Below are 26,723 nucleotides of genomic sequence, written 5' to 3'. Positions count from 1 at the left end.
TATTGATAAATAGCAAAAGTGTTTTAATCTGTGGCATTGACTTTTTTGAGAACGTACAACATCTGTACATCGAAGTTATCGGAAAGATATCTTTTACATAAGCTTTTAGATATTGGATATCTTGCACGGAAGAAAACTATTCTTAAATCGACGATAGTATCTATTTGTATAAACAAAAATATTGTAATCTTGCTTCAAAGATTTTAGACTCGATTGGATTGAATTTGTATTGATGCAAGTATTACTTTGCACTCAATTCTAGACTAAAAATCTTGCATCAATACAAATTCAATCAAATCAAGTCTAAAATCTTTGAAGCAAGATTACAATATTTTTGCTTATTTATTTCAGAATATTATTGTCGATTTAAGACTAATCTTTTTTTCTATACGCGCGAATGTTACAGACATTGCAATGAGACCTCAACACCGTGTTGGACGTAAAGATCGATGAAAAATTACAATTCTCTACGGATTTTTCCTCGCCCGCCTCATGTCCCGCCCCCCTGATTAAAAAACTGTCAAGCGTAGTTCGGTAACTCAGTTTGACAGTCGAATATTCAACCACTCGTCCGGGTGACAGACGGTAGAAGGGTAACCGATTGTTGATGTCGAGTCTCAAAACGGTGCGACGTTTATACGAACGATGCCGAGAAACGGGAGACAAAAGCGCGCGCTTTATTCCATATCGAGTGGCGGATTCGAGTTTCTATGGTCGGATTAACGCTGTGCGCCCGCCCTCTCTCTTTCTCTCTCTCTCTCTCTCTCTTTCTCTCCCCCTTCTGTCTCTCTTTCCGTGGTATCAGTGTACGGGCTTTATGTTTGATTCTCCCGGAAACTTCTGGCAAGTTGCATTAGGATTGAACTATGCGCGCGGGCGGTATTGATCCTTGATAGTTCGCAAGCGCTCAGCAAGAATATAATTCGCGATACCGAGTAACGAGCTTAATCTAGCAAGTCACTCTGCCGACTATCGATCTCTTGTTGCCGAGATATTAACGCCCGACGTGCATTAGGCGTGTCGAAAAAAAACCTCGCGCGTGAAACGAGAAGAATGGCAGGGGTAGTAAAATTTGCGATAAAATATCCAAAACTCTCGTGTTCCTTCCTTTATTCCAAGATACTCTCTGTTCGTAAAACAGAATAATTACGATAATAAATCATAAATGTTGTTCCCGCGATGAGAACCAGATCGGCTTTGGGCTCGATGCAGACTAGATTCGATTCGAGTTTCGTGATGGTCGCGACAGGCAAAGCACAGCAGCGCGTGATCATCGGTCCAAAAAATCCGCGAACCCGTATACTGGAATGTTTGATGAAACGTCGGTCTAACCGGTGCGGCGATCCGGTTCCGATCCGAGCAACGTCGAATCCGTGCGAGAATGTGGCCGCGCGCCGGGTTGAGAAGCGAAACACGGGGCCGGCTATGGTTTCCATGGTAACCCACACAGTCGATTTTCCCGGGAAACGCTTAATTCAATATTCCTTTGGAAGACAGGCCGCCACATATATATATACATATACATACACACACATACATACATACATACACATATATATAAAAATATATATATATGAATATATATGCAAACATATAATGTGCGCCGTTCAAACAACGTGGACGATGATTCGGACCACGTCCTCCGCGCGAATCTACATCTCTTGACAAAAGAAGAGCCTCGACCTTTTCGTATGCTGTGTAACGTATTATGCGATAACATGTCTTTTAATATATCAGAGATCGCCGATCGATCAGTCTGGTTGCTTGTCCTTACACTGAAAAAAAAAATTAAATTTTAATAAATATTCGTTTGAATATATAGTTCTAAGTAAATATTTACTAAATGTGTGTGTAATATATATTTATTTGATAGAAAAACGATTAATTTAATTTAACTATCATTTTTTTATTGAGTAAATATTGTAAGTAAATGTTTACTTAGTACTGTTCAAAAAAATATATATTTTGTATATTTTTTTTCAATGTATTCTCAAATAAGAGATTGGACAAATAAGAGTCCTAACTATGGCAGAACCAAACGCTTAAGATAGAATGAGATAGATATCCATGCATGTGATTTTATCTTAATATCTCATTCTATCTTATGCATATATCTGTCTCATTGTATCTTAAGCACCGTCTTAAATACGGTAGACCGATCAAAAATTGTCTAAACGGTATCCAATTTCTTACTTGAGGATGTCTAGTTCTTGTAACGAGATTCGTCTAGACGCGGATAACTCTATTGGACTTCTTCTATTAGCCCTTCTCTCGCTCCCCGCTCATCCCAAACTCTGCAACATTTTGCTTCATTTGTCGAACGCGGAGGTTACTCATAGAATAATAAAAATATAATTCTCCTCTCCTGCGCTGGAAGAAGTAGATTTGTCCGTATCAAACCTTCGTCGATTTTCATTCCATGCAAAATCTCATTTTCGGAATATCGATATAAGTGATAGAATACCGGCTCCCTCTGTCTGTCCCTATCTCTCTCTTTCTCTCTCTTTCTCTCTTGAATCCTGTCAATCGTGATCGAGTACAGGGATTTTTGCGGGAACAATCGTAACAATTCCAACCGAATTTTTAGGCGCTTTTCACAGATAGTTCTTCTAGCGGGTTTACCGCGTGTTAGTGCATCAGATCTATATTGGAATAGTCCTCTTCGACTCCGATTCGTTTGAACGGTGCTTTTAACGCGAATGTGCAATCACAGGGAGCGAGTGCTATAAATCGGAACGGAACTCTTTTCGGTTTCCTCGGATTCGGTCTACGTAGGAATGCGTCGATAGTGTTTAAATCAGGTGCGGCACCGGTCCGCGCAATGAGAGGGAAAGGTATATAGATAGGTAGGTAGGTTACAAACTTTGCAGAGGGGGATAAATCGAGCCGAAGAACAAAAAGACACTTTCCAATTACGGCGTGGGTTCCGGCCCCTGTGACCCCGGTGTAGCTGACGGCCAGTTAGGTACAAAGAGACGAATCGACGTCGATAACTTGGCGCGCGCATCATTTGAGCGCCAAATACCATGTCGGAAAATATCGGATTTCCCGCGTAAACGAGGCGTGCCGTCCAGAGAGGAAAACAGAAGGGGAGAGAAAAAAGAAAGAGAGGGGAGAGAGAGAGAGAGAAGGCGAGGATAGACCGTCGAACAATTCCACGCATTCGTGAATGTATTATACGCGACCGACGGATGTATATGTGGAAATGATATTATTTTGCCGATGTTTCGTACACGCGACTGAACCGGACCATTGTTGATCGAAGGGTGTCTGTCGATCTGTCTGTCTCTGCTTCATTTGTCCGAGGATCCCGCTTGGGAACACTGTCGTCAGAATCCGCACGGTCGACGTCGCTCAATTTGCTCGTACATCGCACGAAATAACAATGCAAAATTGCATGAACGATTTCAATGAGAAACACGATTTAAGAAAGATCATCTTATTTTCTGTGATATTTAAATACATATATTTTGCTTCAGAATTTATTCGTTATTAAAAAGTTAATTAAAAATTTCGTTTGTGATAATTTCTTTGTGTTTTCCTATCTATAATAAAACTTAAAATAATATTACGTTCGATTAAATAAAACAAAAAATTAATAAATTACGAATTTATTTATGAAAATAAAATTTTCTGTTATTATTTATTGATAATTCATTCGGATGACATTTAAATTAAAATATTATATTGCTATTATACTGAACGTAATGATAATAATAAGTAATACACAGAGAAGCAGATACATAAACAATAGCGATAGTACGTTTATTACGTGAATAATATGAGAATTATGTGAGAAGAGAGGAAGAGAAGATCAATATTTCAATGTATAAGGTTAATCGTATTTTACATAGCTTATAATTTTAATATTACTGAAAGTCCTTATTCGTAGCTAATTTTAAATGTACGTGTGTATCGTACGGGAAGACACATCTGTGTCTGACAGTGCAGATCTAGATTCGCTCTCGAATCATTTGATACCGATTTGCGATTCATCATCACGTAATGTATCTAAAGGCATATATATTCACCGTTATTTCACGAACGTTTCATGATGCGAGAGATATGATTATCGAACTCCGGATAAAAGCACTCCAGGCGCGCTGAGTTTAATTAGATTTTTATTCGGGCGCTTTATCGGAGGGTAATAAAATAACTGCGCGAATATTTAGCGATGGTACCGTATTTAGCATTGGAAACGGCCCGGCCCGATTTATTTACGCGAGTGGCCGTATCGCAGGGTTGGCAATTAGCGATCAATCGATCGGAATTAAAAAATATGAAATTTTGATCTCTCGCCGATAACTGTGATTAATGGCGAGTAACGCCGATCATCGTAGGGAGCGGGAGATGATGGACCGGCAGTAGGATTGATTGCGCGCGCTCTCGACTGCATATTTTATTCGCATATAAATACCGCTTATGCATCACTGACGGACACTTTAAAAGAGCTGATGGGCAAAAAATAACTATTTTTCAATTTTATTTTGTAGTAATGGCGGTGAGTGATATATTCAGCTATGCTTTTCAGGGTAATGGTTCCTCCATATCTCTCTCCCTCCCCCCTTGTCTCTCTCTCTCTCTCTCTCTCTCTTATTGTACACAGGTAAACGAATATAGAACGACTCGACTCGCCAGAGATGAGATGCCTGGAATTTCTCAGACAGTGGCGAAATTTTGTTTGCTTCGTGGACTAAGAATTAAATTAAAAGACGTGTCGCGTGGTCAGCGAATATCTACCGGCCGTCTGGTCACATCACAGCGATACATTACTTCCCCCCTCTTTCTCTCTCTCTCTGTCTCTCATACCGCTCTTTTAATACTCATCAGATTGGATTCATTTATCTCCCTAAACTTTTTAGAAAATCTTCCTGATTCGTCGAGCCGTTAACCACCGCTAAGCGGTGGGAATAAATTGAAAGTCTTTTCTCGACCGGGGAAAAGTTTCGTCTCGGAACGGTAACTTTGCGTGCATCAACTTCAGTAATTAGCTTTATATTAATTAATAAATTCTCTCGCAGTTATGTTCGTCTTTCTTATTCGCTGCTCGTATACGGCATAGAAAATACTCCAAGCATCCTTAATTTTAATGGCGGAATACTTAATTTTTGGAGATTTTTCTTTCAACAAAATCTTGGGGATTGAAGGATTAGAATCTTTCGATACATTAAAAATTGAATGCTGTGTTAAAATTCTGATGAGATAATTCTTGAGTTCAAATCAGAAAATCTTTAATAAGGAATTCCTCATACATTCTAATAGAATTTGAGATGATTGCTCCTGTTTCGGATAATTGTAAAAAAGATAAATTATCTCGAGACGTAATTTGTTCCGATAGTATAAAGGCATTATTTCGTGCTTGTCTAAAGCCTAAATGCGAGCCGAGGCTACGCCCGACTAATTGATCGTTAAGAGCATCCCCCGACTGAGCCAGTCCGGACCGTTTCGCGCACTCAAACAGAGACAAGCGCTTCTTTGTTTTCGAACGTGGAATTCTAGCACCGCAAAGCGTCCCTCGAGGGCTCGTGGCTTAAACCGGAAACGCGCGATTCGAGGGTTGCCGCTGCAGGTGCGGCCGTTCGTAACTAAACTTCATTTACTTCAGCCCTCGCCCACGGTCTGTAACCACTCACGAGCCTGACTACGACCCAATCAAATTAGAAGAGCGTTCAAAGTATCAGCGTCGTTGCCGCAAATACACTCGTCTATTTCTTAAAACCTACGTGAATTGAAGAATATACTGGCTCGAATCATAAATAAAAAACTTTCGACGTCGTGATAAATTTTATTGATTGTAAGAGTAAATTTGATACATGTTTACTTCCTCTGAACGCTTTCTCTAAACTCGATCGAGTCAAGTCCCGCATAGTAATTTATTTTCCATCCTTTATATAATTAAGCATCCTTTCCTTTCAAACAGAAATTCGTGATATTTATTATTTATGACTCAATTATTACTCATCACACCCTCTTTATCGCACCACTGCTTTTGCAGCTTTTGGTTAATCCTCAATTCGTGACATGACTTTTTTATCATCTAGGATAACACCGGTCTGGAGTATTAATTTTTCAGAACTCGCTAACAGAAAAGTAATCGAAAACTTTGGCTTTAATCCTAAACTTTTTGCGCGTTCTTAATGAGTGAAAACAAAACAAATTTGAAAAGAAGAGAACGATACTTTTCCAAAAAAATGAAATTGTTTAATAAAAGATTTAATAAATATTCCGACATGCACTTGTATTTTTAGATATGTTAATTGGGTAGCGTCAAATTAATTGAATAAATGAAGTTATTAGTTGAACAGTTCATTAATTTGGAAATAATGAAAAGATAATCGGAGAAAGGATTGACTTAGACTGATAAGTCATTCTATGATTTCAAACCAGAGATTCTTCATGAATACAAGTCAATATAAATTCATGTTATCCACGTGGAAATTTTGCGCTCGCGCGAATGAATATTTTTTCCATTCATCGTACACCGTACGTTCTTCGCGGTAATCGGCCCGCCGGATCGTAAATTAGTAAATGGATCCTGCAATTTTAACACGCGCTCCGTGCCCGTCCGCGGATATTATTCCCTCCACATATTTTTTTTCGACCGACGACGGACGCGACGTTGCGTTAACTGTAAAAACGCGGAAAAAAAATTCGAAGTCGCAGGGAAATTCGACCAAATGTAACTCGTGCTCGTCGGTGATTATTCCGTGATGTCCGTAATGTCACGGAATAATGAAATACATTCGCGAATACAAATGACGAGTGAACATATATAGGAAAACTTAACGGTAATGTTTTTATGATACCCAAATGTCTTCTCGAAATTAATGTCAAACAAGCATAAATTACAGTAATAAATTGAACTAAACAGATATATGAATAATTCCAGTTTCCACCAATGTATAGATTAATATCAATTTAACAATGATGATATGGGTGAGAAATTCTCTATTTCGGGATATTTTTTGGTATATAAGCAAAAAAGGATTTTTTTTTTAATTTTACAGTTTGGTACTCCCAAATTGGAAGACTCAAATAAATTAAATTTAACTTACTTTTTATCTTTTTCTAATTTTTAGAATTAGAAAAAGATGAATATGTTGAACAAAGATTAAAGTTAATCTACATTGGTGAAAACGGACATAAAAATCAAATAACTAAAGAAGTGCCAAATACGATCGATGCTGGATCTTGGTGTCTAACAATATTTCTATATAAATTTTCCACCCACAATGTTGAAATTCAAAGGTACAGTAATTATCTGATTCAATAAGAAAAATACAATCCAATTTCTATGATAATTAAAATTCGCACGCGTGCGTTGTTGAAGCTTTCACAAGTGTGTAAAAATTTTTTCAAATTTTTATACAGTTCGGAACAATATAAAAATCTGCAGTGAAGTTTAAAGACTCAGGTTGCATTTTAAGTTTGACAATAATCGGTTTAATAACTACATTAATATATGTAAAGTAAAGATGTATATTTAAAATTTACATAGAAATGTTATTAGGTGTCAAAATCCAATCTCTATCGTATTTAGTTTCTTTTGATTTGATTTATAAATTGCAATGTTACGAGATATTGCCTAAACTCAAAATTGCCGTAATATAATTCAGAAATAAAAATTTTAATAGATTATTTTCGATTGTTGAATTTAATTAATTTTTACTGAAAAACTCAATTTTTATCTGTACGTTGTACTCTCGGCCAAAGATTAAAACGCACAAGCCGCAGCTTCATACGGTATCGCGGATATGATCACTTCCAGACGGAGCGTGATTAATCGGTTCGTCGTGTGTACATATCCCCCTTTCGGACTGTAGCAATTTCTTCCATTCATTAGAGCACCCCAGTGGGCAGCATGCCACACGCAAACGTCGCGGCTGAGATAACCGGAAATGGCGTTTCGCGCGGGATTGCGGCTTGTTTACACGTTCTCGTTAACCCGGAGATCCCTTGCGGGAGTCTTAAATCGTAGAGGAACTTCCATGCCGCGTGTAAATCGAATTAACAGTAAAACGAAGACTCGTTTCATTAAACTCCATTATCGGAGACAAGTTACCGAATGAAATTCTGATTTATCGCTATCGAATCCGATCGTCCAACAATAATCCATTTATCTATCGCTATTGAATTGTTAAAAATACATTCTTTTTCAAATTTAATTAATATAAATATGTGGACTCCATTGGAGCTGATATTAAAATTATTTATTTTGTAACATTAATGCTTATTAATTAATAAATATCTATAATACAGTTATTGACGCTGAGTCTGAGACCTATTTAATTTATGTTAACTGAAAGGCACTAATTAATTTCAAGAAATCAAAATGACATAACTCATACAGAAATGAATATGTGTGTGAATACTAATTTTATTTTAATAACAATTTGCAGATATAACAATAAAGAATATAATTGAGTGAGTTCAATCCACCGTCAGCTCCGAAAAGATAATTGAAAGGATCTACTAGATCCACCGTCAGCTTCGGAGGGTTAATAAACATTTCTTAATTATACATTTAGAAATTGATTTACAAATATTTCAAACAAAAATCACAACAATTGATGAAAATAAGCAATATTTGCAGGTTTTTTTCAATCGCGTCCAGTCATCTCGTACATCCAAGCGAAATTATTCCGCTGGAAATGCGAAGATCCAGCTCGTCAACACGATTTTTCAGAGATCGGTTTTACATGCTGAATTATCGGCGATTTCAGAGTTCGCGATCTCTGAGGCAAAATCGTCGCGCAGTCACACAATTTTAGCTTCTTCTTTTTCTGCTTCTCTCTTCTCTCGTCCTTATCGCACACATGCCTCGTCGCGATGAACTGCCGCGTCAGCCGGCGTGCGTACTACGGCTCGTAGTAGGCCGTAGTACCGATCTCCCTCTTCGTCCTTCTCCGGCCGTTCATTCATGAACGGCGGAGCGAGGCCAGAACTTTTCGCGCCGTCAACCCAACTCATCCCGCTGATGGAAATCGACGTGGAGGCTCGGGACAAAGAGTGCTATGCTCCGCGCCTATCTCGTCGAGTATCCTCAAGATAACGCGCGTGTACGCGCACAGAGAGTGCAAAGGGAATAACATAGCGCGTGCGCGCGAGGTACTGTCGAACGATATCCGAAATACTCGGAGGCGAAAGAGCGAACTGAAGAAGGGTTATTTTCTCGTTTTGCCCTTGCATCGAAAAATTCGTGGCGAAAAAGACGGAAACAAGCGAAGCCGCGCTTTCCCTCCCGGATTTTCGATACCGTTCACAGAGTACCGCGCACAACGTGTATATCCGATGAAACTAAACATGTAGATACACCGTGTATTGTACTTACTAATAATATACAGAGTGTCCCAGAATGTGCGTGACACCTTAATTGCAGATTCCTGAGATCACTTCGAAACGGAAATCCTAATACCAAAATACCGAGGCTACAATATTATAATTTTTAAATGAGAAAAGTTTAAAGTTAATCAACTGTTCAAAATTCGCACGCTCAAGCATAATACGTTGTACAGTAGTGAAGGTGTTTAGAAGAGAATAGAATTGACGCTTGAAAACATTCTTCACTATTGTGCAATGTGTTATACCTTCACTGAAAAAAAGATTGGCTGCTGCAGCAAATTAGATGGTAAAATATGGCATAGTATTTTTAATTGGCTGTAGCAGCCAATTTTTGGTTGCTTTAGCCTATCTGCAATGTCAGTATAGGATTTCGATAGACTAACACAACTAAAAATTGACTGCTGCAACCAATTAAAAATGCTATGCCATATTTTACCATCTAATTTGCTGCAGCAGCCAATCTTTTTTTTCAGTGTAGTGATCCTCTAATAAAAGTCTAGACATGAGCCGCAGTTTTGTATATGCAGGGTAATAGTTTTAACAAAAATCTGTGAGAGAGGAAGACATACATTTACTATTTCTTTCTCTTTCTCATTTTGTTCTATCTTTTTCTTATTTATTTCTCTCTCAGGAATTGTTAAAACATTGCTGATCAGTTAAAATGGCTTTCTCATGTCCAGACTTTTAGGCTCGATTGCAATAACGTTATTTGGACTTTAAACGAGGCTTAAAACTTTCTTCATCTCGGCTTTAAAAAGAGAAAATACGTGTTTTAAACCTCGCTTAAAGTCAAAGTAACATTGGTGTAATCGGGTCTTAGTAGAGGATTTCTAGTCGTGCCCGAGCACGCAAATTTTGGATAGTTCAATTTACTAAGTTTAAATTTTTCTCATTTAAAAACTACTATAGCCTTGATACATACTGGTATTAGAATTTTCATTTCGAAATAATCTCAAGAATTTGCTATTAACGAGAAGTCTGAGATACCCCGTGTATCTTTGATGTATCGAAAATCCTATGTATATGCGAAAATCCTTGATCTCGCTGTTCCCACCATTTCCCGTTGTTTCATTTCACGAGCGTTTTATGTTTATTGAAGAGTCTGTGTTTAAAATATCATGTATACCCTACGTGTAATAGAATTTAAACAACCATCGGGCGAATCTGCGTATCTCGCGGGATACCTGCCGTTCCATTAACTCGGTCGTGGCAAAACTCACCCTAAGAAAACACTGTACTGCGTCTTCGCAGGCAATAGTGGTGGCGGCGACGGCACGCCGTTAAATGGCGCCGTTAATTCCGAGCTTCGTTGGTCGTCCGGCGCCCTGGAAATCCGTGAGACCACGACGGCGGGTAAACACGTCGTCGCAACCGCGGAAATACATCCGGGTGATATTCTGTTAGTCGAGCCGCCGCTGGCGGGCTGTCTCCTGCCCGAGTTCTACGGCACCCATTGTCAGCATTGTTACGCAAGGTGAGGAGAAAATTGTCGTCGGGTTCTCTCATCCGGGTGTGTCCCCTCTTCTCCTGCCGGATTTAATGGACGCGAGCCTTGGGCGACACGTAATCCGCCGTGTGTAGCTTCTGCTTTGTTATGTACGTGGCAAGCCCTTCTTCCTCCGTTTGCCTCCCCTCCCCCTACCGTTATCCGCAGCTTTTTACCGGATAAACCCGCGACGGCGAGAGAGAGAAAATGGATTTCATTAACCCGAGCGACGCTCAGGCGAAGCGCGCGACGAACGACGTATGTGGCCGGGAAAAACTTGTTATTACTCAAAGATAAAAAAGCCGCGTGCGTTGACTGAGCCGCGAAAAATTTCATAATGGCACGCATGTTTAAAGGCGACGTTCAAAGTCAATCGAATTAACGAACGCGAACAAACATAAACGAACGAGTTTGTTTCAATGAATGCGGTCGCGCCAGTAAACCAATAATGAATCCAGTTTTAAAGACATCAAGAATTGATTTTCTAAACGTTACACAGAGAAAAATGCGAAGTAATGTGTGCTAGAATTCTAGTAAATCTTATGGAATTGGCAGGTCCATGTACACATATTGACAAAATTCTAAATTTTAATAAATATTTGTTTGAACGGTTCTAAGTAAATATTTACTGAATGAAAAAGTATATATTTATTTGATACAAAAACCATTAATTTAATTATCTTTTTTTTTATTGAGTAAATATTTATTTACTATAAGTAAATTTACTTAATACTATTCAAAGAAATATACAAGGTGTTTGGAAAGTAATGAAAAATCTTTCATAGGGGCAGAATGGACTAAACTGAGAAGAAAAGTCCTTTACCATTTTACAATTTTCGCAATAATTAACAAGATATTAATTACTAAAAATTGTCGAAAATTGGTCTTCAATAATTTTTTACTCAAATACTATCAACTTTACAGAAAAAAGAGACAAAATTGTTTATTTTCTTCTCATAAAGCTCTGAAAAAAGAATTTTTTCAGAATTTTTTATCAACTTTTTAGTACTGCATTTTCTTATTTTTACCAACATGAGAAAATACGGTATTAAAAAATTCTGAAAAAATTCTCAGAATCTTATGAGAAGAAAATAAACAAATTTTGTCTCTTACAGTTTTTCTATAAGGTTAATAGTATTTGAGTAAAAAATTATTGAAGACCAATTTTCGACAATTTTGAGTAATTAATATCTTATTAACTATTGCGAAAATTGTAAAATGGTACAGGATTTTTCTTCTCAGTTTATCCCATTCTGCCCCTATGCGAAAGATTTTTCATTACTTTCCATACACCCTGTATATTAAAATTTAATAAATGTTTTTTCAGTGTACAGACAAGAGCGCCTACTTATATAAAATTTACTTTACTTTCTAGTAAATATGAGCGATCGTTGTGTATACCTATATACTGTAAGATACTTTTTATTTATTTCGTAAAGTAAATTTTATGCTACTACAATTTGATACTATTTCTTAATCTATAATATAAATTACACACTTAGTAGAATTTACTTTATTGATGAGATTTCTTGTTTAACGCTGACAAAATTTACTTTATCACGTGATAAAAAATATAAGTATATATCTTGAGAGTTGTTCGTGCTTGCAGTTCTGAAAATAATATGATTTATTTTATTATGAGATAATCACTTGAATGGATTTTATAATTGTAATGTACTTTTTACTTTACATCTCCGGTATTTTTTACTTTCAGGTAAAGTTACTTTCAAGTAAAGTTTGTCATAAATTCGAAAAAAATAGCTAGAATATTTTAATAGACTTGTAAGACTATCCATTTTTCTCCGTGTAATTAAATGTTTTTCATAAATCTATTATTTGTATAAATTCAGTTCATTTTGTAAATTAACTTCTGGATTCACGACGTTTTACAAAGTGATTTGAATTCGTGAAATCATTCGTTATATTTGAAATCTATTACTCGAGATTGTTGATCGATTTAAATTTACCTGGATTGAATCTTACCCTTGCACGACGATAGATTCCCTCGGCTTTTATTCGTCAATTTACATAATTCGCTTTCTCTGTACTAACCTTGTTTTCCTTTGGATCGATTTACGAATATTCGGGCAATTTTTATAGACTAAGAGCGCCGGTCGGGTGCCCGAACTGCAGTTGCGTTGCCTTTTGTGGAAAGAAATGCAGGGAAGTCGCGATGGCGACGTACCATAAGTACGAGTGCAAAGTCCTGGCGTTGCTGATAGGTAAGAGCATGAATGGACAATGTCAGTATAATGTATACAGCATTCGATAACGAATGTAGTTTCAGCGGACATTGCAATAACAGACGTAATTTTAGTTTCCCTGCCTGCCTAAACTTAAACGGATTTAAACTTCTGTTATAAGTTCACGCGACGTTTGAGATTTTAAGATTAGTGATTATCACATTTTTCATAAAAATATTCTAAAAAATAAAGTCTATCGGAGATTTGCTGAAATTTTTTAAATCCAGTATAAATAAAAGTTATTATTGATGTCTCAATCAATGTGGTTTTTTTCCTAATAAAACATATAAGTTTCTTAAAAGGAGTATCATAAGTTTATTGAACGCATTTGATACGGCAATTAATAGTATTCGCAATGTGACAATTAAAGAAATAATAAATGATATTAAGATTAGAAACAGGATCGTTTATATGAATAAATCAACTAAATACAAAGAATTAGCGCCAATTACGGTTAAATTAAATATTAAATTAATACATTTATATGTATTTTTTTCAATAAAAAAATTTATCTCAGAAATAATAAATTCATGAAATAATATTTTTCGCAATACGTTCGTTATAGGTTTTAAGATAGCTATTAGCATAAAATCAAAGATGTAATTAAATTTGGGGGTATTATTAATATTTTAAATCGATTGTATTATATATATAAAAGACCGAAACTAATCGGCGCGTAGTCATTTCTGAGATAAAATTTAAAAATACATATATATGTATTATATATAGTCTATCTAACTTTGACCGTAATTGGTGCTTCTTTGTATTTAGTTAAATAATAAACGTCATCATAGTCATCGAGATAATTTTCTCGCTAAGTAAAAACTACTTTACGCACGCCTGATATTATCTCGAGTACCCTATGGGCCAAAGCCCTTATAGGGTAATTATAAGCCGCTCTTAAATTCCTTCCCTTAGGCTCTGGCATGAGCGTGCTCAGCATGGTCGCTCTTCGGATGGTAACACAGGAGGGTCCACGGAAGTGTTTGAAGATCTACGAGGAATTAAAGAAGAATGACGTGGAAAAGGTCGCAGTGCTTTTGGCGGCTACCTCTACTACAACGCCGACGGCGACGTCGGATACACACGACATGAAATCGCCGGCGAGCAGTAAGTCGGCCAAAAGAAGAATCAGACGGAGAAAACTCAAGGAATCTAGACGAGAGGAAATTAGGGAGACGATGGAGGAGAAGGGCACAAAAGAGTCCTGCGAAGGCGATGACGAGAGCGTCGACGTGGCTCCGTATAACTTGGTGACGCACGCGGACAGACGGACGAGCAAAGACTTTCTAGAGAGATCGCTGATGGCAGCCTTTCTGCTCAAATGTCTGCAGAGAGTCGGTTTTTTCGCAAACCCCACGCCGGACGATGGTACTTATCAGCGGCCACTTTACACCCGTAACATACACCGATTTCTTCTCGTGGGGGCTGTATTTAACTTTCGGAATAATTTACCGAATCGTGAGTAGTCGAGAGAAAGAGGTGAAAAAATGTGCTTGCTCACACGGAGGGTGAATTTTCGATTCAGCAGATTCTCCACGCGGCGTCCGTCCATTCGCGCCGTAATACCGTAATTTTAACAGCGTTCAGTGGAAAGAGTCGCGAAAAGTTTTTGCCGGGAAGCCAAGAATAGGGGGTAAAGAGAGAATAGAGGAATGCACAGAACGCGGGGGAGCTATACTAATATCGGAAACTTTGTTTCTGCGAGTTCGCAGAAGTCCCGGGCGTCGAGGAGATCATCGTAGCCGCCCTGCTGCTAAGGAACCTGCAGCTGCTCCAATTTAACGCCCACGAGTTTTTCGAGACGCGAATGAGTGCGGAGCATCGATTTCGTGGCAGTCGTCCGGTCTACCTCGGCGTGGCGATTTATCCCTCGGTCGCCCGTTTCAATCACGACTGCTATCCCGCAGTGACGAGGTAAGCAAGGGGAAGATAAATACGTTCTTCGGGGAGAATCTCTTTGTGGAAAAAAAATCAAGCTTTTTACGAAGAGAGGTGAGATCTAATGCAATCGTCACGAGCGATTGGTTCGTCGTTGCTCTCTTATGACCAAAGATAATATCTTCATTGTTTATAGATATCAAAAGTATATATATAATAGTAACTCAATCCCTTGAGTTAAATAATATTTTGTCAAAATGTAAATCAATCCATTTCTGGTGATAAGTTTCAAAATAAACTACGTCCACGTTAATGTACACGGAAAAAAAATTTCCCTACCGTAGCTAATCTTAGTTTGTTAAAATATATCTGCTGCCGTAACTATAAATTTATAAACTACGGCGAAATAATTTGCTGTTATTGCTATAATATAGGTATCATAGCTAAGATGTTAGCTATTATACCTATATTTTGCCTGTCCATATTTTACACCTACCATTTAGTTACCACACGCAATTTTTAGTTATGGCAGCTTTTACTTTCTTTTTTCCGTGTATGCACTAGTAAATAATGAACTAAATTCGACAAGTAAAATAATTTACTAATATTTGATCTAGTAAATAATAAACTAAATTTGTGAGTCAAACTTAATACATTTTTTTTAATTAAATTGTTTAACTCTATTGTTTTTTAATTAAATTAATAGCATATTGAGTGGTAGTACTGGCGACCTAGAATATGATAAAAATGATAGAAATGATAAAAATAACTCAAATAGAAATGATAAAAATAACTCAAATAGAAATGATAAAAATAACTCAAATAGAATATAATTTGACATAATGAATTTAACAGTTTTCTGAAAAAAAACACTTTGTCTTAAGACACGTTCAGCTTTTACACACTATACGCACGTTGTCTTGTCAAACTTCGCGTCCCGGTGAAGTGTATGTACATACATGGCTCGGCCTGATTTGCATATTAATAACGTGGCCGCGTTAAAGAGCAGACCGCGACGTAGATCGACGTGAGAACTAATTAGTATAACCAGACGGTACACAATCGCTGTGTCATCACGTGCAAATTATTAATCGATCCGCGACCGCCCGCAGTCTATTAAACGAAGTTTCTCCGGGACCCTTCAACAACTTCCCGTATTTTGTCGCCGGAAAACTCCTTTGTCTTTTCGCCAAAATTTTCTCATTTTCGTCGAATTTACATGAATCCGCGAGTTTACGGGAAACTCACTAAATTGATAGATAAACAAAATAATCTCTTTTGAATTCGATTTGTTTAAATAAATAATTTTAATGATTACTCAAGAGACAGCTGTTCGTTTCGAAATAATTTATTTAGTGTATCGAATCATTTAAAAGGCGAACGATGCAATCGGAGAATTAATTTCTCCTCCTGGGGATTATATTGATGCTTCTACTACGAATCTATTAACGCTAATTAAGTACGTGAATTTTCGGGCAGCACTAAAGCGCGTCTATGATGACTCCGCGGGTCGCGACCATTATACGCGAAATTACACCAGCGCGCTCATTATTCCGTAATGTCACAAACTCGTCTGCACTACTCGGTACAAGCGGAAATTGTTACTGTTCATGTTATTAACGTCGTCGCTATTGTGATTACGATTATTATTTCATTGCAAAGTGATTGCGCGACGCCCCCTTCCCATTTTTCGATTTATTAACTGGTGTACTTGATAATAATTTCCATGTCGGATAGAGAACGGTTAATAACTTTTAACACAATATTTGGACGCATTTATCATTGTGCACTTGATTAAAATAAAAATATCTAAATAATAATAAAAAGAATCTACACTATGTATTTATACTGAAAAATGTAAAATGTATAAAAGATACAGTGTTAAATTTATAATTTTATAAATTATTCCCCATTTGAGTTATTTTTAATCATTCCTAGTCGCCATTGCTTCTATTTAACATGTTAATTTAACTAAAATAATAAGGTAAATCTCAAGAAATGTATTAATTTCATTCAAATTAAGTTCGTCATGTACTAACAATAAGTACATACGCCATTTATTTTGAAACTAAGCAATTCAACTACAGAAATGGTTTGATTATATGTGGTTGTTTTATTAATCACATGTGATGAATTAAAATAATACATTTCATGTTAAAAATAGCAGAACATTATTTAACTTAAGGAATTGGTTTTAATTTTATCCTTAAATAATCAACAATGTGAGTACATATTAAACAAAAAATATAAAATATTTAGTGTCAAGAAATGTATGTATATACTTTCTAAAATTTTCTTGTAAATATTTAACGCCCTTCGGCAATTTAATATTTGAATTTGATATTTTTAATTTCTTTAGAGTTACTGTCTATGTAGCAAATTTTTTACCTATAATTAATTGATATAGTCATTATATGAAGAACAGAATTCCAAAATGCATTTTGTCCAAAATTCTATTTTTTTAGTTAGAGATGACATAGTGTTCAGTGATGAAAGACTCATATTATAAGCTACTCTGAGATATTCAGAAAGCATTTTTTCATCGTTAATTTATATACAGAAAAAACATAGACATTTCGAAGTGCATTATGTTTTTTAACTAAAGACGAACAAAATGCATTTGTCTAACATTTTTAGCAATTGTTTAGCAATTTTGTTTAATATTTCACATTCTAGTGATTGGCATATTGTTATTTTCTGTAAAGTGCGTAATTTTCTTGAGTGCGGAGTTTCTTACTTTCTCATTTTCTGAAAATTACAAATTTTGGACAAAACGCATTTTGAAAGTCTACTCCTCATATATCGATTTGTACTTACGATAGTGCATATATTTTCATTATGGCGTTAATTAACGGGGATAAGATTAGAATTCTCCTTTTGTCGAATCGCAGATACTTCATTGGGCGACATATCGTAATAAGAGCGGTACGTGGTTTGCGACCCGGCGACGTTATTGCCGAAAACTACGGACCGATATTCACGAAGAGGACCCTCGCCGAGCGTCAAAGGACACTCGCGGGAAGGTATTGGTTCCGGTGTACGTGTAAGGCCTGTCAGGAGGATTGGCCGCGCTTTGAGAATCTGACGAACGATTCTGTCAGGTTGAGGTAAGTCCATTTAAATTCTCTGAGATCAAGCTCATTAACAAAATAATTTAATTTAATTAAACGAACGATTGTATCGGCGCTTCACTTAAGTCTCTCTTCGGTCGAACGTCTCCATGTCAAGAAATTAACAAAGTAATATCTATTGGAAGTAATGCAAAGAGTTACTCATTAACGACGAACGTCTAGAGATGTACACGCTTTGTTGCCGTATACGTTTTAATTAATACAATTAACAGTTTCTTTCGTTTAACTAAAAATGTCTGACTTGAATGTCCCGAAAAAATCGAGAGACATAATGGTGGTAAACCATAGTAACGAGTAAAAGCATAAGAATATCAGACGAAAGGAATAACAAGCAACCGAAAGAGAAAAAGGGAGTGAATAAGTGAGAGGGGAAAGAAAAGAGGGAGGATGATGGAGAGTGAGAGAGAGTTAGAGATGTTTTTCGAGATCGTTAAAAACCGCAACTCCTGATGAGGCGAGTTCCTCAAAGGAAAGAAGCGCTTGTACCGTAAGGATGCTCCTGTCGTCAAAGGTACTTCTGTTCGTCGTCGTAAGATTCTTATACCAACTCCAACGACACGGCCAGGTGCTTTTATCAGTTTCGCGGTAATTTTCTGGGTAGTAGCACCACTACTCGTTACGTTGCGTCTTTTACGTCAACAAAACGGGGCGCCGCTTCGCTGACGGTGTATGTGTATTTCTCTTAGAGAAATAAACCACGGAGTTCTTCTTTGAGGACGTCGGACAAAAGTTCAATTACGAGTAATTATTTCATCATCACGCTAACGCAAATGTAATTCTTTTAAGTTGCGTGTCTTCGTTGAACGTTTCAGCAGTTCCCTCTTTAGGATTTATAATAATATAAATACCGACTAAAACATTTTTACGTTTCGCATTTTTTACGATGCTATACTCTTAATTACATTCGTACGAAGTATTAACGAATCGAATAGAGAATAAGAGCACGTTCTGTACATAATCTCAAACGGAGTTTGCTTCATTCTAATTTTTTGTGATTATTTATGAACATACACAAATGATATGAGAAATGGAAGAATTGCAATAAAAGATAATTTTCTTTCATTGAGAAGAAAGAAATCGATTCTCCAAATTGTTATTAAAAGGATCATGATTATAGAATTTTTCTATGAGTTAAAGATACTAATAAGACTATTATAATTTACATTATCTTTTTTAACGTCTTAAAATTGATATTACTTTTGATAAAGGGATAATTTTGGAGATTAATTACACAATGAAAGATACGTCAAATTTTTTCTAACATAAATTATAATTCGATTTGATTTCGATTTGATTTTTATCGATAATACTGTAATAAAATTTTTGGTGACAAGAGAGACTCTAAAATATTCTTTTGACGTTTTTCTTCTCGAGGTGTCCTACGGTAGGATGTGGCGGACTGCATTCGCGATCCCGGCAGGGTAAGCCGATAAAATGCCCAGACTGTCAAAAGAAAATCTGGTTGGAGGATCGACTCGCGTGTCTACGGGAGTGCGAGGCTCTCTACGAACGTGGATTGGCCAGTATGGAAAACGAAAGGGTCGATGAGGCGATCGAGACATTCTGCGAAGCCCTGAAGAGATTTCACCAAGTCGCCTGTCCACCGCATCGGGACACACACCTGGCCGAAATTGCTTTAAACTCCTGTCTGGCTGACTACGGGAATACTTGGCGACTGGCGGCGCTTTGAAGAGCGCGTAGATGGAGAAGGAAACTGACTTGAACGGATCCTGTAACCACGCGGATGACCGTGGCGGCAGTTCTCGAAGATGTCCTTCGAATAAAAGAAGAACGCGTTTGATCATAGGTCGTGGACGTTGGTCGAGCCAATTTGGTTACCGCACACTACGACATGCTGAGACACATACCCGTCCAATATTCTGTATCTTGTTTCAGACAAAAATTTATTGTTTAGTATCGTTTTTATCTTAATCGGTATTCGTAGGTCCAGTGAACTTGAATATTTTTTTCAATCACATAATGAAAAATTATTTATAATGAATGTTTTTCACAACTTTACATAATTTTTATTAAATAAAACAACTATTGTCTAAGATGATACATACAAAAAGGACAGAAGAATGATATCAATTAACAGATCATAGTTTCATTTGAATCTCTTGATAATTGTTTTTGGGTTTTTAATTTTTCAATAATTTTAAAGATTACGAAATCATATTCTATATCAATCCAGTTTTTCAACTGGTTTAAGATCTTTTTAAATGGAGATATCCCGAGCAGAAATTGAATCAGGGTGCGAATAAAGCCCCTAATAGGTTATCTCTGATCCCTAACAGGGGCCGTATTAGGAATGTAACGCAATATTCTGATAGTAACCTGACAGACCCAATCAGGTTCTTATCACAGAGCCTATTCAGGCCCTTATCAGAATTCCATATTAAGACCTGATTTTACACTAGTGTTAACCTGCTAATGGCCTGATTCAATTTTTGCATATTATACAGAGTATCTAACAATTAATAATAAAACTCATACGAGAGTTCTATCATTAATTATCAGATACCCTGTATAATATGCAAAAATTGAATCAAGTCATTAGCAGGTTAACTCGTTCGTTTAATTAATCATTTATTCTTTTCGGCACGTTCGTGGCGCAATTATCACTTGTGCAATTTAGCACTCGTGACACTCTAGTGTAAAATCAGGTCTTAATATCAGGAATCCTAATAGAAAAGTCCTCTACCATTTTGCAATTTTCGCAATGATTAATGAAATATTAATTTCTAAAGATCGCCAAATAAGCGCGTATTCATCCGTTCGATCGTTAATTATTGCGAAAATTGCAAAATGGTAGAAGACTTATATTAGTTTAGTTTGTTAAACTTGCACATGAGCGATAGTTAACCAGATATTAATTAATAAAGATTTCAGAATGAGAGAGAGAGAGAGAGAGAGAGAGAATGTCCGCCTGTTGGTAAACGGAAAATGATAGATGACTTATCATAGAATAAGTCGGAGTGGATTCCGATCGAAATTATTCAATTATTTCCTAGATTTTTATTGTGTTTTCTAGGGAAAACGGAATAATTCCAATTGGAATTTATTCCGACTTGTTCCACGATAGGTGCCCAGTTTAAGCTTTTCTGTCTCTATGTAAAAGTTTTGTCAGTAATTGTCAGACACCCTGTATAAATCAAGTGGGATCTTTACTATCGTACAATAATTGCTGAATACAATAATTAACCTAAATAACTAGCTAAAGGAACAAACTATATATACAATATTTTTATTTATTTTTCTCTCCTTTCTCTTTCCGTCCAGTCTTTAGCATTGTTAATGACACTTCCTAGCATCTGATATAAGTTATAATCCCTTACTTCAGTTGACTTGTGAGTTTTGTAATCATTTATAATAGCATCTGAAATAAGTTATAAAATAGTTACGTATTACCGTACCAATTGCTGCGGAAAGTTTTCAGAAATGTTTCAACTTTTTACACTTCATGTGCAACAATTCTGTAAGGATTCTGCAATATGCACATGAAACGTTGTAACATAAAGAATTCTGCAATATTTCAAAAAGATTTTAGCTATTTCTGTAACTTTTTGGTAATATTTAAAAAAGATTGCAAATTTTTTCTGTAAAATTTCAGCAACCTTTCAACTGTATATACATTAAAACTAATAAAGCGATAAAAAATTATTTTTAATCATTTATTACAAATTGTTTATTAATGTACATTTAATACAATGAGAATACTGCCCTGATAACAAAGCCTGTGGAAACAGATTTTGAACAGAGCCTGCTACCAATTTTTGATTGCAGAAAGGCAACAAATTGTACACAGAGTTTTATATTATTTGACATTGTCAGTAAATTGCTGTCAGAATTGTCAGAAATATGACAAAGACATGCTAGCAGATTGGTAGCAGAAACCAAACAAAGTCCTACATAACGGCAGATTGAGAGCAAATTGAGAACAGAACTTGATTCGAACTCTGCTCGATTTCTGCTATCAATCTGCTGGCATAGCCTGTCAGCAGACTTTATCGATAAATCCATAGTCAAATGCGGACACAGATGGCTATGGTTTTGTAGTAAAAATCTAATCGAGTTTGCTATCAATTTGACCTCAACATTTTGCTATCAGAGTGCATATAACCTATTCACTTAGTTATCTGTACTTATTTTAATGTGCAGTAAAGTTCTAAATAATGTCACACGTTTTATGAATTGTATCACTATTCTTTCTTTCATCGTCCGTAGGCTTGATGCTGAGATCTTCCTATCGGTCATCGAATTGTGCACGAGACAAAAGCTGCGCAGAAAAACATTGCGCAACTTTTTTCAGTCACAATGTCTTAAATTTCCGTTTAGTAATTTTAAGGAAGTACTTGTAATTATAAGATACAGTATCAGAATTTTAAGGAAAATTTAGTAAATTTGCTTTAAATGTTACTAACTTTCGTTTTCAGTACACTAAATTAGTAAAATTAAGTTACTTCAATATTTTTAATCTGACGGAATTTTCCAAACATCTCTAACAGTGCAGTTACAATAAGTAACTAATTATTTTCCAATCCTGAATTTTAATTTATTACATAAATTTTACGTAAATAATAACAAACATACTATATATATTTTTATATTCGTTGGCAATTACATTTATCAAAATTACTTTATTGCAAGATTTAATCTATATTGAGAAAAAAGTAATCTATGTTAAGAGAAATAATTAAATTATTAACATCTTTCTAAAATATTTATTAGCAATATATATATAAAATTATTATTCTAGTTCTGTTTATAATTGTGCTTTAAGATTAACAATAATTTTGGCGCGCGGCTTACAGAATTGTATATTCAATATATTGAATATAAAATGGTCTTAATTCTAATCTTCTTAAAGTTAATCTTAATGCTTAAATGTTTCATTGAATTTATATACATATATTATATATGTATTATATATAAATTCATTAAAACATTTAAGCATTAAGATTCACTTTAAGAAAATTGAGACCGTTTTATGTGATTCACTTTAAGAAAATTAAGACCGTTTTATGTGAGTACATTACCTAAATACGAGCAATGTCACTTGACAGTCAAAATTAAATGTTGAACTAATACGTATACATATTCTTGTTTAAATGAATTTATTTCAGAAATATAATTGCGCGCCATTATTGTCGGACTTTCAACGCAATCCATTTGGAACATTAATAATCCCCCCAAATTTAATCTTTAAAAAACTAATAAATTTATTGCAAAAAATATTAAGATTCCCTTTGATCAGAGAGAAAATAGGATTATTTCTTTTAATTAATTTATTCTCATTCTTCAGGAAAACATATTAGACCTTATTAAATCATATCAGACCTTATTCTTATCTGGCTGATCGCGAGGGGGAAGCCACTTAATGTAATCGTGGGATAGGGTCCTCGAAATCATTATAAAATTCATATGAAATCTCTATGTATAATTCGATAATTACATATGCAACCACGAGAAATCATTGTATAATATTAAATAAAATCGTATATTTTACCAAATTACTTCATATGTGGTGGAAAAAATTATTTGTAATCAGATGAAATCATATGAAATCATGTAATCTATGGAACAATATTTCAGCTAGTGGTTACCCTCTCGGCTGATCGTCCTAATCGCGCATCAGGCACGTCTAATCGAATTTCTGCTCAAGATGACTGACCACCTCATGGGGCTAAAAGTACACGATATAGATTAAGCACATTGTTATTTATATTTAATCTTTTTAATATTAGCTTTTGCTGAAGATTGCTAAAAAGTTAACTAAAATATACGTTATCTTTATGTCATACTTTTAAATATATTTTAAATTTGGATAAAGTGCTTTTTATATAATTAATTAATAAAATGCAAAACTTACAACATTAATTGATATATTTAAAATTCTTGTCTCGGAAATTTGTTTATTATTGTTAATACAGGGTCCGGCAAAATGATCTCCCACATTTTGCACCGCTACTGTGCCCGAATCATTGAAGAGAGGGGGAGCTTAGCGTAGTCGGTTGGTAGCTCACGCCTTGCCATTTCAGTTGTCGTCATGAATTGGACGGGTGAGCATCGTGCCTTCGTTATCGAAACATTTTTGAAAAGTAACGAATCTGTGATTACGACGCAAAGAACTTTTCGTACTCACTTCGCGCTTGGTAGACATGCTCCAGTTCCAGATCGCAAAACAATACTGTTGTGGGTTTCAAATTTTAGAGCTACAGGTTCAGCCTTAAAAAGAATACAGCCTTAAAAAGAAATTACAGGAATATCGCCTCAAATTACTGCTCGAGTGATGGAAACTTTCAGAAATCAGCTTCGAATGTGTATCGAAAAAAATGGTCGCCACTTGGACTCTGTAATTTTCAAAACTTAATAAAAACAAATGGCATAGCATACATTTTCAGTTAATAAAAATAAAATCTAAATAGCATTTATAATGGCGTTTTTATTAAAGATTAAAATGTGGGAGATCATTTTGCCGGACCCTGTATTTGCATAATTTTAAGTTGCATAATCTTATTCCTCGAATTTTAACTTTTAAAATGAAAACAATTATTTTATTACGTTAAAGATGCATTAATTTGAAGTACACTGGAGCCGCAAATACCAATTAAGGAAATTTTAGAGTGAATACCGATTAGAGTAAGAGTGTAGTAAATTTACATGTTTTTCCTCTAACTTTAGCATTGATTGTCTTAAAGAAACTGAATTAAGATAATGTGCTGAAAGTGTTAATAAAATTTGAGCAATACATTTTTTTTATCTTTGTAAAACTGATTAATAAATAATATTCCAATTAATGAATAATTCTTCCGATTTAGATTATTAAAAACCATTGTGTACTTGAAATTTTTTCTGTGGCAATTCTTTCTCAGATTACTACAATTTAGATAGAACTTCGCGCGAGAGAAGAACGTTATCTTTATTGCCTTTATAAAATCGCCAAGCAGTGTGATAAAAACTTCCCGCAGAAGAGGAGGATATAGAATAGAAGGATTCTACTTGCCGCGCGAACGATGTCACGTCGCTCGCATAACGTCGTACAATTTGCACGCGTTATTACCCGCCCATACATACGCACCGCACTGCGGCCTCTTGTATTCGCGACGATTATCGACACACGGACGGGAACAGATAGCGATAATTGATATTGCGAGCGTGAAACGGCTGCGCGAGTAGATGTTCAGTATCGGGGAAATTAGCGGCCGAGGCGTTTACCGAGGCGTCGACCTGGAAGCCAACTTTTTTAATTTCGCCTGCACACAGAGCGCAGGCAATCAATTGGTTCATCCGAGATCTCTCCTGATTGCCTTCGCTGTGTGTATATCTTATAGATGTAAGTGTGTGTGCACGTTTGCACGATGTATCGTATCTCTATCTGTGAAAACATACGGCCGGGGAGTTTCTGATAAGTCGGCTTTTTGCTTCTACATCTTCTTCTCGTGTTCTACCGATCGCGAAAAGCATGGAATTCTGCCAATCTTAACGTTAAGAAATTCCGTCGTCTTGTTTAACAACTACGTTTACTACGTGGAGGAAGTATTTACAACAAACCCTCCTCCTCTCCCTCCGGAAAACGTCAAAAATTATTTTTAGCGAAATAATAAAGTACAGTGTTTTTCATTTTCCATCTATAACTTTTTTTAAATTATAATATTTAAACTATTTAAAGCATATATTTTTAAATTCCTTCTACATTCTCTTCGCTTGTTTTTTCTTTAAAAAAAAATAAAATGGTTTAGTATAAAATGGTTTTTCTTTCGAATATGCGGACGATGTTCTCTCGATAGATCGTATATTTATATATTATTTATCATCACGGCAAAAATGCATACAGACTACCGAATATATGTAATGGTTGCGTGCTCACGTATGGTATATATTATATGTATCCGGATTAAAGGACTCAAATCCGACACAATATTCGTTAACCTTTTCTTCTATTCGTGACAATCGCTGAATGTTCTACAACATTGAGCTGTTAGTTTCGAAAGTGCACTGCGCAATATGTCGAAAATATGACAAGTACATCAGCGAATTCTCAAACTATGATAATCATATAAATATATGTATAATATAAGGATATTTTTTCAAAATATAAGAAATTGCTAATATTTAATTCTTATACAACAATAAACATAATATGTAAATATATATATTCATTCTTTCGCTTTCTCTCTCTTCGAATGTATATCTTTATTATAGTTTTAAAAAAGTTTTTTTCAAATTGCTGGAAAAAACCGGAAAAATTTCGGTTTTTTTTCCGAAAAATTGGTTTTTTGGAAAAATTGCTATTTTTGCTATGTAAAAGACGCACTAAGTAACTTCTAAATTCCTTTATAAAATTAATGCGATCTATGAAATTATGTAACATTATTTTTATTAAAATTTTTTAGTTATCCTTTTTTTATAGTAAAACCTAATTTTTATAGTAAAACTAAATTTTTTGATGATGATTTGTTATTGTCGACTAGTCTAGTCCATGTTTTTTATGACTAAGACTTTCGAAACAATCGTACGGGACATTAATATGAATACTTTTTGTTTCATATGAAATTTCTTCATAGAGTTCGTACAGCTAAAATTTATTTTTCGCAGAATAAAGGGATACTTAAGTAATAGTAAGATCTTTTTGGTACA

The 26,723-nt window shown here is 35.5% G+C and overlaps 1 protein-coding gene across 6 annotated transcripts in view; it reads left to right on the top strand.

Annotated features, from left to right (window-relative positions):
* LOC108730182 (SET and MYND domain-containing protein 4) overlaps positions 1 to 25,636 on the top strand; it is a 49,844-nt gene extending 24,208 nt beyond the window's left edge. For 4 of the 6 annotated variants that reach the window (XM_018459729.1, XM_018459730.1, XM_018459731.1 and 1 more), the window contains 6 exons: positions 10,594 to 10,816; positions 12,929 to 13,050; positions 13,990 to 14,532; positions 14,787 to 14,988; positions 17,844 to 18,059; positions 19,458 to 20,023. In XM_018459729.1, coding sequence (XP_018315231.1) covers positions 10,594 to 10,816; positions 12,929 to 13,050; positions 13,990 to 14,532; positions 14,787 to 14,988; positions 17,844 to 18,059; positions 19,458 to 19,773 — 1,622 coding nt within the window. In that variant the 3' untranslated portion in view covers positions 19,774 to 20,023. Of the gene's footprint in view, positions 1 to 10,593; positions 10,817 to 12,928; positions 13,051 to 13,989; positions 14,533 to 14,786; positions 14,989 to 17,843; positions 18,060 to 19,457; positions 20,024 to 24,958 lie in introns of those variants that run through there. The other 2 variants (XM_018459733.1, XM_018459732.1) reach the window with 2 other exon arrangements.
* The last annotated feature ends 1,087 nt before the right edge of the window (positions 25,637 to 26,723 follow it).

This window comes from Mycetomoellerius zeteki, unplaced genomic scaffold (assembly GCF_001594055.1).
Source record: "Mycetomoellerius zeteki isolate Tzet28-1 unplaced genomic scaffold, Tzet1.0 scaffold85, whole genome shotgun sequence".
In the NCBI taxonomy this organism is placed as follows: Eukaryota; Metazoa; Arthropoda; class Insecta; order Hymenoptera; family Formicidae; genus Mycetomoellerius; species Mycetomoellerius zeteki.
Note: the sequence above shows the minus strand (reverse complement) of the source record. Positions and strands in the feature narration are given on the sequence as shown.